Source organism: Nanorana parkeri, unplaced genomic scaffold (assembly GCF_000935625.1).
Source record: "Nanorana parkeri isolate BGI_ZX_2015 unplaced genomic scaffold, ASM93562v1 scaffold3307, whole genome shotgun sequence".
NCBI classification, from domain to species: domain Eukaryota; kingdom Metazoa; phylum Chordata; class Amphibia; order Anura; family Dicroglossidae; genus Nanorana; species Nanorana parkeri.
In genome coordinates this window covers 11126-28149 of record NW_017309575.1, presented here as the reverse complement: position 1 = coordinate 28149, position 17024 = coordinate 11126, and the positions used below count along the sequence as shown (strand labels likewise).

The following is a 17024-nucleotide window of genomic DNA, read 5'->3' as shown; positions in this document are numbered from 1 at the left end:
GTGCTCTCTTGCGGTGGTGATATTTAAAAGGGGGGGGGGGGGGGGTACGGAGTGATGAAAATACATTTTACTGTATTTGTAAAGTATTGTGGATGTTTTAGGTTTGTTAGTGATCGGTAATGTAGGATTGCTTCTTGTGGGATAGAGTTAAATAGTTTGCTAAAAGTCCCATGTCTGAAATATGGAACAGTCATGATGACATATGCAGCGGGTGGTTGGAGGAATGCAGAACATCGTACAACATTAAAACTTGCTATAAACTGTAAATGTGCCACCAGGTATTCCTCTGCTGGCACGCACACAAGGGAGAACCTGAAAAGGTACTAAAGGTGTAAGGAATCTTCATAGCTAATTGGAACACCTAATCGTGTGGAGATTAGAGTGAAGACTCTCAACTCCTTTAGTAAATCTGCCTCTGTGAGGTCATTTTTTCATTTTTGTTCCTCTCCAGCATTTATCTGTTACCATCGCCCTACATTGAAACCGTTTTTATGAAATCAAAATATCTCAGTATATGGTCGTCTTAAGAAATCACTGCCACATATCCACTGTATTCCTGTACTGTTTAATGGAGGAGACTCATCTAACCCATCTCATAGCACCCCCCAAAAAAACTGGAGTATTGGGTCAGTTGTTGAAAGTCGCCCCATTATAAGGATTGTGTCCATGTACTTGGACTACAATGACTACTACTAATTTGCTGGACATTGATTGGTAGGACCATAGGTGAAAGGTTTTCTCCAAAATGGCAAAATTAGCTTGGCTTGTGTGCAGTGGCGTAACCAGAGTTATTGGCGCCCGGGGCAGACATTTTTTTTATAAGTCGGCTCAATAGATCGGGAAGTGAGTGAACACATACCGTCCCTCGCTCACTTCTCGATTTTTATTTGTATTTTTTATAAACTTTTTAATTGTTTGAAATTAATTTGTATTAATTTTTTATTAAATATTTTAATTTTTTACTTTTAGGGGCTTCAGGGGAATATTAGGGGTCTAAACAGACCCCTGACATTTCCCTTTTTTAAAATTGAAAAAGGGATTGAGAACACAGAGTCCTCAATCTCTTTTTCTGTATCCCCTGTTATCAATGAAGCCTCTGTACTGAGTGTTCCTGTTCATTGATAACATAGTATGTTTACTATAACCACAATTATGAATGAACAGGAGGTGATGATGTAGATGTGATGTAGATCACTTCCCGTTCATTCATAATTGAGGATACAGTAACCATACCATATCCTCAATTATCTACAAACACTCAGCGATCATTGATCGTTGAGTGCTCCCGCTCTCCTCTCTGACACGCTGTCACAGGAGGCTGAGCGAGCGGTGCACGGAGGAGAGCCCAGCCTCCTGTGACAGCGTGGGCTGTCTCCGCCCCCACACCGCTCTGCCGGACTGTGATAGGCGGCTGAGCGGTGTGGGAGGAGAGACACTGGCCACTCACGGTGGTCTCCTCCCACAGCGCACGGCCGGCTGTCACTTTCTCTCCTCCCTGCTGGGACAAAGCAGCGCCCAGCGGGGAGGAAAGAAATCATGGATGCGCCGACAAAATGGCAGGAAAATGGCACTTTCGGCATTTAGCCCCCTTTCATTTTACGCCCAGGGCCAGCACACCGGCTGCCCCCCCCGGTTGTTACGCCACTGCTTTTGTGGGCTTCTGAGATCCCCATAGCAGTCCCAGACACTTGATGAGGAAAGATAGACTACAATCTCAATACAAATGAATAAACTAAACATGAGATTGTAGTCCATCACAGGAGCGAGCTTGGAGCGCTGACTACTTTACAACACACACAGGGACCATAGGGAACAAAAGTAGCCACCCTCCAGAAGGAAGGACAGTGTCAGCACCAATTCAGAGATGATTTGAGGATCTACAGCCGAGTGATATACAAATAAGATACATTTATGTTAATAGTTAAGGTATTTGAATACATTTTTTAGATTTTACTTCTGGGTTTAGTGTCACTTTAAGAACAAGAGAGGAAGTCAGGATTTAGTAGAATCAAATCCGTTCATATATGAAGCCACGTTCCAGACCCTCAAATATTAGGTGGGTGCTGGAAATGATCACATTGGATGACGTTGCACCAAAACCAGATCAAGGGACACAAAGTCACCAGCACTCCAGACATGTAATTGCATCTCACAAATTTATTGTGAAGAACAGCATCACAGGTATATCTAGCAATGTTTTTGGTCCTCGCAGGGGTTCGTTTCTCAAGGCCACATAGAGTGGTTGCTTTGAGAAAGGGACTCTGCGAGCCCCCCAGCCATCGGTATATACAGGTGAAACTCGAATAATTAGAATATCGTGCAAAAGTAATTGCAGTAAGTGCTGCAAAAGGGGCCCAAACCAAGTACTGAGTACATATGCATGCTTGTACTTTTCAGAGGTCCGATATTGTTCTATGTACAATCCTTGTTTTATTGATTGCATGTAATAATCTACTTTTTTGAGGTTGTGGATTTGGGGTTCTTGGGGTTTTCATGAGCTGTAAGCCATAATCATCACAATTATGACAAATCACGGCTTGAATTATCTTGCTTTGCATGTAATGAGTCTAACTCCTATATTAGTTTCACCTTTTAAGTTGCATTAGTGAAAGAAATGAACTTTGCACGATATTCTAATTATTCGAGTTTCACCTGTATGTCTGTGAAGCTGTTCTTCACCATATATTTGTGAAACGCAATTATGTGTCTGGAGTACTGGTGACTTTGTATCCCTTGATTTTATTATAACCAAACACATTCTAGTGTAGGAAATTAAACACATGGCCTCACTGCACTGTATCTATGGAAGAGCATGATTGTCAGCCTAGGATAGGAAGTGTTTTAGTGTTTTCTCTATATCATAGGGAGAGGTGTTCTGTAGTTCTGTAGTTTACAGAAAGAGCTGGGAATAAGACTAACTGGTAACAGTGCAGCACAGACAAAGAGCACAGAAAGTTATGAACTCTCAAGGTTACTGGCAGAATCAACAGGTATTTTTTTTTTGCACTTATCAAACAGATATAGCAAAACGCATTAAGTGGTTCATTTAAAGGAGAACTATGAGGGGAGTCATTTTCACTCATCCTCATAGTTCGAGCCGACGTGTGACAATAAAACTGTCACACGTCGGCTCAATAGATCGGGAAGTGAGAACACATACCGTCCCTCGCTCACTTCTCGATCATCTCCATGCAGAGAGCCGTGACTACCAGTCACCGCTCCCCACAGGGATTCCCGCTCCGATCCCCCAGTGCTGACTGGCGGAACGGGAGGGGGCGGGTACAGCTGGCTTTGGCTCTAGATGGGCAGAGCCAGCTGTCACTCACGCAGCTGGGTGGATCTCGACAGTAATGTGTGTGTGTGTGTGTGTGTGTGTGTGTATACATATATAGATTATCTATCTATGTAAATATATATATATATATATATTTATGTGCATTGGGAAAAGAATATGTAAAATAATTCAATCCTCCGGAGATATCCAGGCACCCTCAGTTCTTTTCAGAGCGTTTAGTATTTTTTGGCTCCCAGAAACAGATGAACAGAGTAATAATAAAAATAAAATATCAAGACCTCTGATGGCAAAAGCTCCCTAAGGATACACTATCCACCCAGAATATATTTCCAATCTATATGTGCACCTATGTGTCTCTCCATGTCTCTATTTCCCCCTAGACCACATGTGTCAAACACTAGACCTGCAGACCTAATCCAGCCAGCCAGGCCATTGCATGTGGCCCTCGCACCTCTTCTGCAGCTTTAAATTTTAAACCGAAGTCGGCGCTGTAAAAAAGCATCAGGCTTCACAGGAAGGCTGCCGAGGTCCTGGCAGCCTTCCTGTGAATCGTGGTGCCAGGTTACAGCACTGGCAGCAAATCTCCTGCTTCCTGTGGTTCTACGCCGCTCATACCCGCCGAGAACCAGGACCCCTGGTGAGACCGCACAGACCTCCTAAGACCCTGCACAGCTACCTGAGAATCCGCAAAGCCCACCATAGACCCCGCATAGCCCACCTGAGAGTCCGCACAGCCCACCATAGATCCTACACAGCCCACTATAGACCCCACATAGCCCACCTGAGAGTCCGCACAGCCCACCATAGATCCTACACAGCCCACTATAGACCCTGCATAGCCCACCTGAGAGTCCACAGAGCCCACTATAGACCCTGCATAGCCAACCTGAAAGTCTGCACTATTACCCTAATTACCATTATTTTCCAGTTATTACTAAAACCAGTAATAATGGAATGCAGAGGCAATGATTTAATATGATAAAAAGTAGATACATTTATCTAGTCTTACAGATGCAACCATAATGCTGACGCAGCCCATGATGAAATTGAGTTTGACCCCCCTGCCCTAGACACTTTTAAGCTCTGAATTCATAAACAGTTTTCTGCCATAACTGGATTCACAAGGATTTCTGATTGGCTGGTCTAATTACCCCTTTGATGTTCCTCAATCTAGTTAACGAAACAGGTTTCTATTGACAAAAACTCTCTTCAGTTGATCCATTGTGTACAGTCAACACCACCACCTAGTTGGCATAACATCAGCCAGACGAATTTCCTTCAGCATGTAAGCATTCCTATACCCCAAATATAACTTGCAGACATATTTCAATCATAATTTACAACAGTTCATACTTAGGGTTTACACCCAAAATCAGACAGGGAGGCAAGTTAAGTCACTCCTCTGACTCATTTTCTTCTTTGGGTAAATTTACGTTTGAGCTATTGAGCATTATATAAAATAAGTTTTTTTTTTTTTTTTTTTTTTTTAAGCAGCACACATGCAATATTTAAAGAACTACAGTTATTTTTCTTTAAAAACTACCCCCTGTAGTGTGGGTGTAGCTGCTCGTTTTGTTCTAGGGGCCGGAATACAGAAGATATACACACCTGATCCCCAGTCTTGTGGCAGTGAGTGCTCACCTTTCTCTCCCTCCGCTCCAGCTGTGGTATGTTCCCCAGCGTGTTCAGATCTAGTGCAGATGAATCGGGGGCATCACAAGGGAGGCGGGGTGTCATCTGCAGTGGGTACCAGATTACACCCCACCATGACGTCATCGCGCACGCGCCTGATGATGTCACACTCTGTTACCTTCCAGCGGCCATCTTGTTGGGACGTTCACCCGGCAGGATGAGGTATGCCGCCGGGTCCCCTCCTCTCTTTTGCAACTGCCGGGCTCTCGATCCGTGACTAAGTACCTGACTTTTTTTTAGAGTTGGCTGACACCAAAATGACTGTCAGTCATTTTGGTGTCACCCCTCCAATGGTGTACATCAGAAATGTCACCAGCACACCATTGGATAATGTTGGTCATGTTAACCCTGATGAAGGGGACCCTGCGCGGCCCCCGGAACATTGCATTTTTGATGTGACAATATGCGTGCATAAAAGACGCTTTATTTGGACATTATCCATTGGTGTGCTGGTGACATTTCTGATGTACACTGTGATGTGTGGCGCCATCCGCAGTCGCTTCAGCACCCACCTTTCAGCACTCGGTAAGGGGCATTCGGTAAGGAGTGCGGCAGTTATTTACGATTAATCCTCCAATGGTGTCACCCGGGTGCAGGCCACATCCCCCTAGTGACGCCACATAGATGAATGAACCTGCATTAGATGTGATGACATCACGGTTCCTTAGACCACTGGAGCCCAGGAGAGAAGACACTGCAGGGGCCGGTCCAGCAGCCAGAATGGACCAAGAATCAGGTAAGTCTATTTTTTTAATTTGAGGCCCTAGACCAGTGGTGGCGAATCTTGGCACTACTACAAATCCCAACATGCATCTGCCTCTGGGAGTTATGTCTGTGGCTGTCAGAGCCTTGCAATGCCTCATGGGACTTGTAGTTCCAAAACAGCTGGAGTGCCAAGGTTCGCCACCACTGCCCTAGACCAAAACAAACACTTAACCCTTGCAGTGCGGGGATAACCTCTTTTAATATTCACCTGACATTAAATATTTAAATTTGTATTATTTAGTCCTGAACATAATAAAGAAACATGACCTATACAAAAACACTAAACTATAGATTTCCAGATAGCTAAACCCAGATCCAAGCAACGCCGCATAATAATATGCAGTTTACTAGTCTGCCATAAACCATGAAAAATGGCTTGAATTCGTGGCTACGAAATGTGTAAAAAAAAAAAAAAAGACAAATTGCCGCCAAACAGAGAAATCAACCTAACTACGGCTGCTTGGTAACAATGAATTACAAACACTATACTCACCTGTCACCTCCATTCTGTTTAACTTTCCTTGTCATTGTAACTTCATGTGAAAAACCTGTTTGGAGAAGTATGACACAGAAATCTAGGAAATCTAATGCACTGACACAATATGCAAATGTACACCCAGGGAGGAAATCTGGTTGGATGAGGAGGGGACAGCAGTTCCGGAGTGGTTCTTTGCTGTGTACTCCAGTTCTTCTACTTCTGCTTTGTTGCATTCTCCGCGCAGAGTCTTTGGTTGAGTATGACTAGGATACTGAGAAGAGACATGAAGTTTCACCATTTCCAGTAAGAAATCTGAGGCTGAAATTAAGGTAATACCCTTCCTCTGTACTCCTAAACTCAACATGATATGTACTGTATATGTATATTCTCTAGAAATGAATGCCTATGGTAACCAGCAGGTTATTAGATACTAGGCGTTAGCTCTGTCTATGATCATCAGCTGAAGGTGCCTGAATGTTAGTCTGATTGTACAAAGCACTCTTTTTTTTTGCTGATATTTTCAACATTTGTGTGCATGGACGATACAATCAGATTGTAAGTATACAGTCTCATGACATATAAAATTGATTATATGTATTAAAAATATATGCAGAATATATACAGATTGTGACAGAGTATGGATTGTTTGTTTAATATGTAGGCAGGATATAATGACATTTTAGATACAGTCCGCTTTAAAGAGCCACAAAACCTAAATGGAAAAAGTTGCATTATATCCAAGAACTACTTATGATATTCAAAACTTATACATATAAACATACCCAGAAATGTACCAAAAATAAGATTAGATTTTTTTCAACTCTATTCTGTAGTTTATTGTCTTATGTTCTCTACTATGTCAGGGGAAAGGAGGCAGCTAGAAAACTGTGTACAATTACTAGACGGGATGTTGGCTCTCTTTGAAACTGCTATTCCCTGTTACATCCACTTATTTTAAATATATATTTTCCTCCCATTAAATTTTTACAGATTCATCTATGAAGGTTCTGACCAACTTTGTATTATTAAACACATAAATATTAGTAGCAGCCTGTGGCACATAAAGGGTGTGTATAAATTGTATAGAGAGAGAGAGAATATGTATGTGTGATTATTTATATATATCTGTATCTCTCTCTCTCTCTCTCTCTCTCTCTCTCTCTCTCTCTCTCAAGTTATCTTGTTATTGTTAGTACATTTCATCATTACTGTGTTATTGAACAGATTGCATGCTTAATTTTTCCTCACTTAACCTCCCTGGCGGTATTCCTGAGTGTAGCTCGGGGTTACTTTTCCATACCATAAGCGGTAACCCCGAGCTACACTCGGGAATGCCACATAGCATTTACTTACCTTGTCCCTTGAGCCGCGCTGTGTTTTGCGGCCGATTCCAGAACGAAAAATGACATGAAAAAAATACAAAATCATACCGCCATGGAGGTTAAAGAGACACTGTCACCTTGATAATTCAAGGCAAAGTGACAGTAGTCCGTCCTGACTAATTTTATAGTCGCCTCTTCAGTGCTCTTCCGCTGCTCCTTCTTCTGTGATCCCTACTGCAAACTATTGCGTGCTTCTAGGTATGGAAGACCATTTGACCTCCAGCCACAATGCATGGCTTGGGCCTAGCAGCCAAGAAGTAGGGGTGGGATTGACAGCAGTTAAAAAAAACTGTACATATTTACTATATTGCCAAAAGTATTGGGACGCCCCTCCAAATCATCGGATTCAAGTGTTCTGTGAAATTTCATTGCTACTAAATATTCCACGGTCAACTGTTAGTGGTATTGTAACAAAGTGTAGGCAACTTTGAACAACAACAACTCAGCCACGAAGTGGTAGGCCACGTAAAATGACACAGCGGGGTCACCGCATGCTGAAGCGCATAGTGTGCAGAAGTCGCTAACTGTCTCCAGAGTCAATAGCTACAGACCTCCAAACTTTGTGTGGCCTTCAGATTGGCCCAACAACAGTGCGTAGAGAGCTTCATGGAATGGGTTTCCATGGCAGAGGCAGCTGCATCCAAGCCTTACATCACCAAGTGCAATGCATAGCGTCGGATGCACTGGTGTAAAGCACGCCGCCACTGGACTCTAGAGAAGTGGAGATGTGTTCTCTGGAGTGACGAATCACGCTTCTCTGTCTGACAATCCAATGGAACTGTCTGGGTTTGGTGGTTGCCAGGAGAACGGTACTTGTCTGTCTGCATGGTACCAAGTGTAAAGTTTGGTGGAGGGGGCATTATGGTGTGGGGTTGTCTTTCAGGGGTTGGGCTTGGCCCCTTATTTCCAGTGAAGGGAACTCTTAAGGCATCAGCATACCAAGACATTTTGGACAATTTCATGCTCCCAACTTTGTGGGAACAGTTTGGGGATGACCCTTTCCTGTTCCAACATGACTGCGCACCAGTGCACAAAGCAAGGCCCATAAAGACATGGATGAGCGAGTTTGGGGTGGAGGAACTTGACTGTCCTGCACAGGGTCCTGACCTCAACCAGATAGAACACCTTTGGGATGAATTAGAGCGGAGACTGCGAGCCCTGCCTTCTCGTCCAACATCAGTACCTGACCTCACAAATGCGCTTCTGGAAGAATGGTCAAACATTCCCATAGACACACTCCTAAACCTTGTGGACGCCTTCCCAGAAGAGTTGAAGCTGTTATAGCTGCAAAGGGTGGGCCAACTCAATATCGAACCCTACGGACTAAGACTGGAATGCCATTAAAGTTCATGTGCGTGTAAAGGCAGGCGTCCCAATACTTTTGGCCATATAGTATATATCTAGAGTTTTCAGATTAGTAGGGCCAAAAGTCAATGGTAAGGTGCGTTGTGAAAAATGAAAAGGTTTTGCTTAACTGTAGCAGACAACTAACATTAGAGGTAATTATATATGTGGTGAGCATTACACCTTTGGTGAGAATTTGACTTGTTTGTTACCATGACTCTGTGACTATGCATGTATACACTACCCCTTACTACTGATTTTTAGCAATTACACTGGCATGGCTTATCACGACCGCTACAGAACAAAGTCAGGTGAACATGTTCAATAAAGTGGGTGTAAATCCTTGAAATGAACATACCTGACCTGGAGATATTTTTCTCCACAAAACTGGAATTTCCACTTTAAACCAATGTCAAAATAATCCTAAACTAGACCTTTTTAAGTGTAATCCTAAACATGGCTTCTTCCTAGTAGATTTGGGAATTTTACAGTTTTTTGTTTTGTTTTTAAACAGAGCATGTTCATTTACTGATCTAAGAGGTCTTGGCACTGCAATAACAACCCAGCATACACCACACAGAACTTACTGGCTACTCCAAGTCACAATGTTTAATAAATTCATCCTTGCCTATTCGTGCATGCACAGGGAGAACTTTGCTATTGCCATTTAAAATTGAGTCCACTGAAAGCATGCTGTATTCAGAAAGAAGCACATATTGTACTGAAAACCAGAGCTATATACAGTAATTGGACAAATGGTGCATTGATGACTCGTGAAATTTGTAGAGAATAGGGAACTATATAATTATATCTTATGCTGGTTATACACTGCCTGATGCTAGCAAGTCGTGTGACAGATTCAAGCATGACGATGAGTAGAAGTTAACTAGAAGGCCAGTAAAAACATTTCTGAGAGTTGAAAGTGTATTTTATAGCCCACACAGAGATTATTCTAAATACTTCAAAATCTCATGTGATATAGATACAGTCACTTCCCCTATGAACTCCTTAACGATGATGATTATTCTTAATAAGGTCCGTCCATATGAGCTCCTCCTTATATACATTGTTGCCAATGGTGGTGGCCAATGGTGGTGCGCATTGGGAGACGGAATCAAAACGATCTCTGCATCAACTGGGATATGTTTAGATGCCTTCTTGGAATATACAAGAGCCAGCACAAACCTTACCTCCTTTATACGCTTGTAAAGTGTTTGTTTGGGATTGAAGATGTTATTAGTTGAGGGCTGCATGTATAAAGGCTCTCGAAGTACGTCTTCTATTGCCTCTCAAACAATATGGGCAGTTGGCTCCTGCCATGACTATTCATAGCTGTGGGTGGCCAAGTCTTTTGCAAATGGGGTTGTCTCATGCCAAGATGAGTTTTCAAGTATTGGCAAAACTAGGGGTCCCCTTAAAAGATAAATGGTTTTATCCAGGTAACTGGTAAAGTAATGAAAAATGGGAAGGGCAGCTAACTATAAAATATCAAATTTCCCCAGCACATTGCCGTTACCTCTCTTTACATTGTGATTCCTACTTTAAAGCTGAACTCCAGGATAAGCACATCTTGTCTAAACCAAGAGCCATGTGTATTCTTCCTTGAATCCTGGTGTGCTTTGTGTATTTCTTCCAGATCTGTGCAGTAATCCAGTGTGAAGCTTTTCCTGCAATAAAGGCCAGTCACTGCTGTTCTTTATCCTTGTGCAGGGTGACTAGTCTTGTATCCGCCCCCTCCTGTAGTTTTCTGCAGGCAGCCTGTAGTGGGTAGAGCCTGCTGGGTCCCTCCCACAGCTCTGCTTTCTGCTCAGGCTATGTACAGCACACTGATACATTTACAAGGTAATATGTACAAAGGCATTTGGCGCACACAAACTGAATTCATATGGCGGAATATATTTAAATTAAAGTTTTCTTGCACAGAGTCCAGCTTTAACTTCTAGGAACACCCGCACTATCATTATAAATAGCAATGAATACATTGAAAGTAGACTTACCTGCATTTTTATTATGTAACTCCTTAGAAAATGTAGCAACAGGTGAAACATGCTTAAGGCCCCATTCACACTTTGCAATGTGTGAACATGTGCTAATGCCTTGGCATGCGTTCACGCAACGCCAAAGTGTGAACGGGGACTAAGGCAACTGCAAACCATGGCTATGTACTGTATGCACTCAATACAACAAACTGACAGTCTTCAATCAATATAATTATGTTAGCTAACTGGGAAGGTGCACAATGGGATAGGCCTATAAAGTATATGTTTATTTATTTTTTTAAGATTATATTAGGGAGGAGTTAGGGCCTCTGTCAGGTTTCCATTGCTATCTATGTCCATGCTAGGGTGATTTCATTGGGGTTGATTTGCTAAAGGTAAATAGGCTGATCCCCTTCCTTATGTTAATATCTATGAATGTTATCTTTTAGAACTTCATCATGGGAGCACAGAATTCCAAGCCTGTACACAAGAAGCAATCACGGGTGGTGATGATGGGACTTGATTTTTCTGGAAAATCCACTATTTTATATAGACTTAAACTAAATCAGACAGTAGAGACCTTACCAACGGTTGGGTTCAACGTGGAATCCCTAGAAGTGGCTAAAAATGTTTTCATCACTGTATGGGATGTAGGAGGTCAAGCCAAGCTGCGTCCTAACTGGAAAGAGTACCTGGAAGACACGGACGCCCTCATCTATGTGGTGGACAGCTGTGATAAGTCCAGGATTCCAGACGCCACAACAGAATTGCTGACTGTGTTGAACAATGTTAATATGGCTGGCGTTCCTTTCTTGGTTTTGGCCAACAAACAGGATGTACCCGATGCCCTGTCCACTGAGGAGCTTGTGGACAGGCTTAAACTGGAAAATTATGACGATCGACCCTGGGGAGTACAAGGCTGTAGTGCATACACTGGAGAAGGCTTGATCGAGGCAGTTAATGCAGTTTTACGTCTTTTAAAAAAAACTCGTGACCTATGAGTGCCTATGGATTCTGTTCCAGGATTGTATGAAATTGGCTTTCCTAATGGACAAACTATTTACCTGTTTACATGCCAACCTGTTCAGTTTATTGTATATTAAGTTATTTTTCATTAACATTTCATCAAAGAAAATGCATCTGTGGGAGATGTTGGTCATTTTTTGTTAGAGAACAATATAATTATCAGATCATCAAGGGCTTTACTTTCCTACTATATCAGTATATAAAGATATCATAATGACCTGAGAATATTTAAATGAGCACCAGGCAACTGTTTTTCTTGCTCCTATACATGACCTGAAAGATTGGTAAGGATGAACTGGGGGCACAATAGCTTTAATTTTAAAGTTCATGTTTCTGACCGTGCTTCATGTTACACCCATATTTTAGGTGTAACATAAAACATGTTCATATGGCAGACTTACCCCTCCTGCCTCCCCACTTATCTGAATTGCGGGGTCCCTGTTACTGCATGTCTGTACCTTGGAATGGACGGGAGGGAGAGTCTGCAGAAGCCAGAGCATTGCACCCGCAATCTACTGATTGAGGTTACAATGATTTACTGGCTCCAATGCAAAAGAATGATACATTACATTTTTATTTTTTTATGAAGGGAAGTGTACATTTATCATTTTTCTGCAAAAGGTGGAATTATTCTTACATATTTCTTAATAGCCACAAATGGGATAAATCTACTTTGTGTGCACCAAATGCCTTTGCAAACTCCGATAGCACCTTGTTAAAGCAACAGTGACATCATCGCTGGGCTGCATGTAATCTAGGCAGAGAGCAGTGCGGTGGGAGGGGCCCAGAAGGCTCCTCCCATTACAGGCTGCCTGCAGAAAACTACAGAAGGGGGTGGATGCAAGACCAAGAGGGAGAACAGCAGTGACCGGTCTTTATTACAGGGAGCATCTGTACAGAGGCAAAGTTTCACACTGGATTACTGCACAGATCTGGAAGAAATACACAAAGCCCACTGAGATTCAAGGAAGAATACACAGGACTCTTGGATTCAGACAATATTTAATTATCCTGGAATTCAAGTACAAAGCATTTGTGTTTGAAGTTTCCTTTCTTTTTTTTTTCCAAAGTGCTCATGGTACATCCATAAAATACCAAGAATATGGTTTGGCTGTCAGGGTAATGTCATTTCAGTGTGCATGTGCAGGCGTTGCATAATCAGTGGCTGGCCAATGGCCCAAAAAAAGAAGAGGCTGGGTCTAGAACAAGACCAGGAGATGACGACATCAGCATCAATAAAGAGTTGGCAGGGAGCACAGACCTTGCGTCACAATCTTAGAGGCAAGTCTGCCAAAATGTACATGTATGAGCTATGCATACTTGTCATTATGGTAAATCCTGCCACATTCCTCCACTAAAGTTCAGCTTTAGTGTAATCATGTTTATCCCCCAAACAACAGCACTGCGGGACAGAAACACATGGAACGGCAGCACTGGCAGCCAATCAGGCTTTGCTGTATGTATTGACAGGGAACAAGATGATATAAGGAGAAAGCAGAGTAGCTAACTTACAGTTCCTGTCTTGCTTCGTCGTTTTCTAGGCTGCAGGTATTGACGCTGCTGTATTCCTTAACTAACCAGGAAAGCGGTGTCACCCTCCTGTCTGTGCTGTCGGGCAGGAGTGTGTTAATCTCAAAAGTGGCTGGACAGAATTATAAATCCTTTGGCAGGTGAGATAATCCACACATGTGTGTTTCAACTGTGTCTGAATTTCTACTTTAATAGCTTTATCTTACAGGTCTGGCCATGAGTATGTATGTACTCTATCACAGTCTGGCACTACTTAAAGGAGAACAATGAGGTGAGGAAAAATCACTCAGCCTCATAGTTTGAGCCGACGTGTGACAATGAAACAGTCACACGTCGGCTCAATAGATCGGGAAGTGAGCGAACACATATAGTCGCTCGCTCACTTTTCGACCAGCTCCCTACAGAGAGCCGTGACTGTCACTCACGGCTTCCTGCAGGGATTCCCCCTCCCCGCTCCGATCTTCCAGCGCTGACTAGAGGAAGGGACTGGGGAGGGGGCGTGTACAGCTGGCTCTGCCTCTAGATAGGCAGAGCCAGCTGTCATTCACGCAGCTGGGTGGATCCAGGCAGTAATGTCAGGATCCGTCCTGGCTGCGGCGGTCTCAGTATACCGCGAGCTGTAGCTTGTGACATATACTGAGCTTTGGGTCACGGGAGGACACTAGTATATGTCCTCCTGTGACCCTTAGGAGAACTATGGGGAAAAACACTTACCACATAGTCATCTTTTAATAAACAGAAAGTGATCAGGGGTTGATTATTGCATTAGTGCTGAACTCAAACTTCAAATGTTAAATCAAAAATGTACTTTTATGTCAAAACTATTCATCGTAAAAGTGAATGTAGCAGCTTCAGAAAACCAAAACCTATTCTATGCTGACAAGGCAAGCTCGGTTTGAAGTTCGGCGGCTCCTCTGAACCTGCTATGCTTGTGTGTGTTTTTTTAACCATCCTTTTTCCTTAGGCGTGGTAACAAACAAAAGATAACAAACGTATAAAGAGAGTATGTAGCATCCCCTGTCCCTCGGTGCGCCCCCATCCCACCAATCCTCAGTCGCTTTTACCAGCAATTACCAGCTGTTAATATTACAGCCGGGACTTGCTGTATAAATACAGTGCTTGCCTCTGACCACTGTTGTCAAAAGCAGATCAGTGTTTATAACTGTCCATGCAGGATTTAGAAATACAAAGGAACATTCATCTGCAGGTTAAAGTGATGAGCTTTGATATGTATATGATGTAAGTTAAAGCAACCAAAAGCCTCTTGAACAGGAAGTGAGACAAAATCTCTCTAATAAAAACACAGACAGCAATTATATGCTGACAAAGGTTCTAACCCTTCTGAGCTCTAATAAAAAAACAGCAAGAAATGAACCATGTCGAGTTCTGCTATGAATAATGACAGGCTAGGCGGCCGGATCATGACCATGAATGGCCATCAATACAAACACCCACATTCTTATCTATGTATTAACATTGGAGAATGTTGGCCTACCAGCTGGCTGTAGATTCCTCTGATAGTATCAGCATCAAGGTATCTATTGTGGCAGCGTGTACTCCGCTACACCTACAGGTATCACACAACAGGTGTGTAATATCTGAGTTACTTTATAGTCACATTTTAAATACACAGCAGTCATTAGCATAGTTCTGTCATATCACTATATAAAATGGGCACTCTTCATACTGCATCGGACAAAGGGCCATGGAGATGAAATGTGCAAGTAATGAAGATAACAATCTACAGCTAACTTTATTAATATTAATTATTCACTTTCATGTTAGTACTTCAAGCAGAGAGCAACATACTATAGCCATAAAGGGCTGTTTCATTCTGACCTGATCTAACATGCAAATCACTGTGTTTAACATTACTGAACCAGCTGCATGTGTGTCTAAAGCAGAGTTTTTCAACCTTTTTTCAGTCACGGCACCCTTTAAAAGTATGCAAAATCTTGAGGCACCCCAGTCTAAAATGTTGAAGGTTTTAAGGGGGACCCCATGCAAAAACACAAAATAGTGGGTTGCCCTCTTCAGATGAAGATCCCCCTCCTTCACATCAGAGTCACCCTTTACATCAGTAGCCCCTCTTTCACATCAGAAGCCTCTTTTTCATACCAGAGTTCCCCTTTACATCATGGGCCCCCTTCACCTCAGTCTTCATTCCCCCTTTACATCACAGTCCCACTACCCAAAAAATTTGAGGCACCTCTGAGGAAGCCATGGCACCCTGGTTGAGAAAGGCTGGTCCAAAGGATCTTTCAAACATGTATGTATACATGGTAGAGAGTAGGCCAGACCTGTATAGGTTTCATTAGCACAACATGAGCCAAACCCATTACTTCTTCCTACACACCTGCAGCAGTGAACTGCTAAGATGGAATCAACCCAACCAAAAAACACTGTCCAAATAGTAATGCACTGTGGTGCTTAGAGATTACTGCAGCTAACCTTTGACTTACTATCTGTATCACAATCAGAGCCACAGATTCTCATAAGATAAGAAAACTACAGTATGGACATTTATTGGGTTACCTTCAGTAACCCAACTTATTGTAATTACCTACCATGAAAAATACTCTTCCTGCAAGTGAGCGGGTTGGCATTTCAAGCAGAGCAATATCTCTTCGAACCAGAGCTTTGCCAAGAAAAAAAACACTGATCTTCAGGTTATGTCAAGCAGCAAATATTAGCCAGGCTTCTTCGGTGAGTGACTTTTATTGCGTTACGAACTCTAATACCACAGACAGAGTAGATGACCTAAAGTATAGCTGTACTTTAAAAAAAACATGTGATAATGCCTTCCCTCACAAAAATCTAATTGCTATCACAGACCTCAGATGCAGCCATCAGGTGTTGGCAACAAGAGAGCGCTCCCTGTGTAGGCTATGACTTTTGAGTCATAGCTTCCTCAGGGATATGGACTCTCATCATGTGACAGCATTGGTGCTTGATGATTGGCCCAGCCCTGTTACATGGAGTTAGTCACGAGCTCCTCCATACACGTATGTACCGGGTATTTTCTTCACTCTCAGCAGCTGAATGTAGCAGGCAATATGCATTTACAGTTTTTTCTTAGTCATCCTACAAAGTCCCACAAACACCCTTTGATACTGTCAGTGAAGTCCATCTAATGTCAATTTCTATGCTGGTGTAGCAGTGATGCTGCACTGCTCCTGATTTCAGAGCAGAGTTGTTACTCATGTAGGCATAGATCAGTAGACATTAGAGGGGGCATTGTCCCTGCAGCCTTAAGCTTGTCAATCAGCACCTAACCACACCCAGTCTTGCCCACTGCTTTCTGGATTGACAGCACCGCCTCTCTTGCTGAAACTCTTCCACATTGAGCTGCAGTGTCTGGGAGAGGGAGTGTGTGAGACACAAATGAAGGAGGATTTGGCTCAGTTTGGGAAGGTAAGGGAAGTTTACTTTAGGAGGCTTGTGCATCACATAGAAACTGGATTTGGTACTTTTTTAGATTGTCCTACAGGAGCTTTAGTTGTACTTTTTGAGAAAGCATAATAGACATCATA

General features: G+C 42.7%; 1 protein-coding gene across 1 annotated transcript; it reads left to right on the top strand.

The window, feature by feature from the left end:
- Nucleotides 1–6447: 6447 nt before the first annotated feature.
- ARL11 (ADP ribosylation factor like GTPase 11) lies at nt 6448–11979 on the top strand. The gene is made up of 2 exons (XM_018574874.1): nt 6448–6559; nt 11385–11979. The coding sequence occupies exon 2, from the start codon at nt 11394–11396 to the stop codon at nt 11934–11936; it is 543 nt and encodes a 180-aa protein (XP_018430376.1). The 5' UTR covers nt 6448–6559; nt 11385–11393; the 3' UTR covers nt 11937–11979.
- The last annotated feature ends 5045 nt before the right edge of the window (nt 11980–17024 follow it).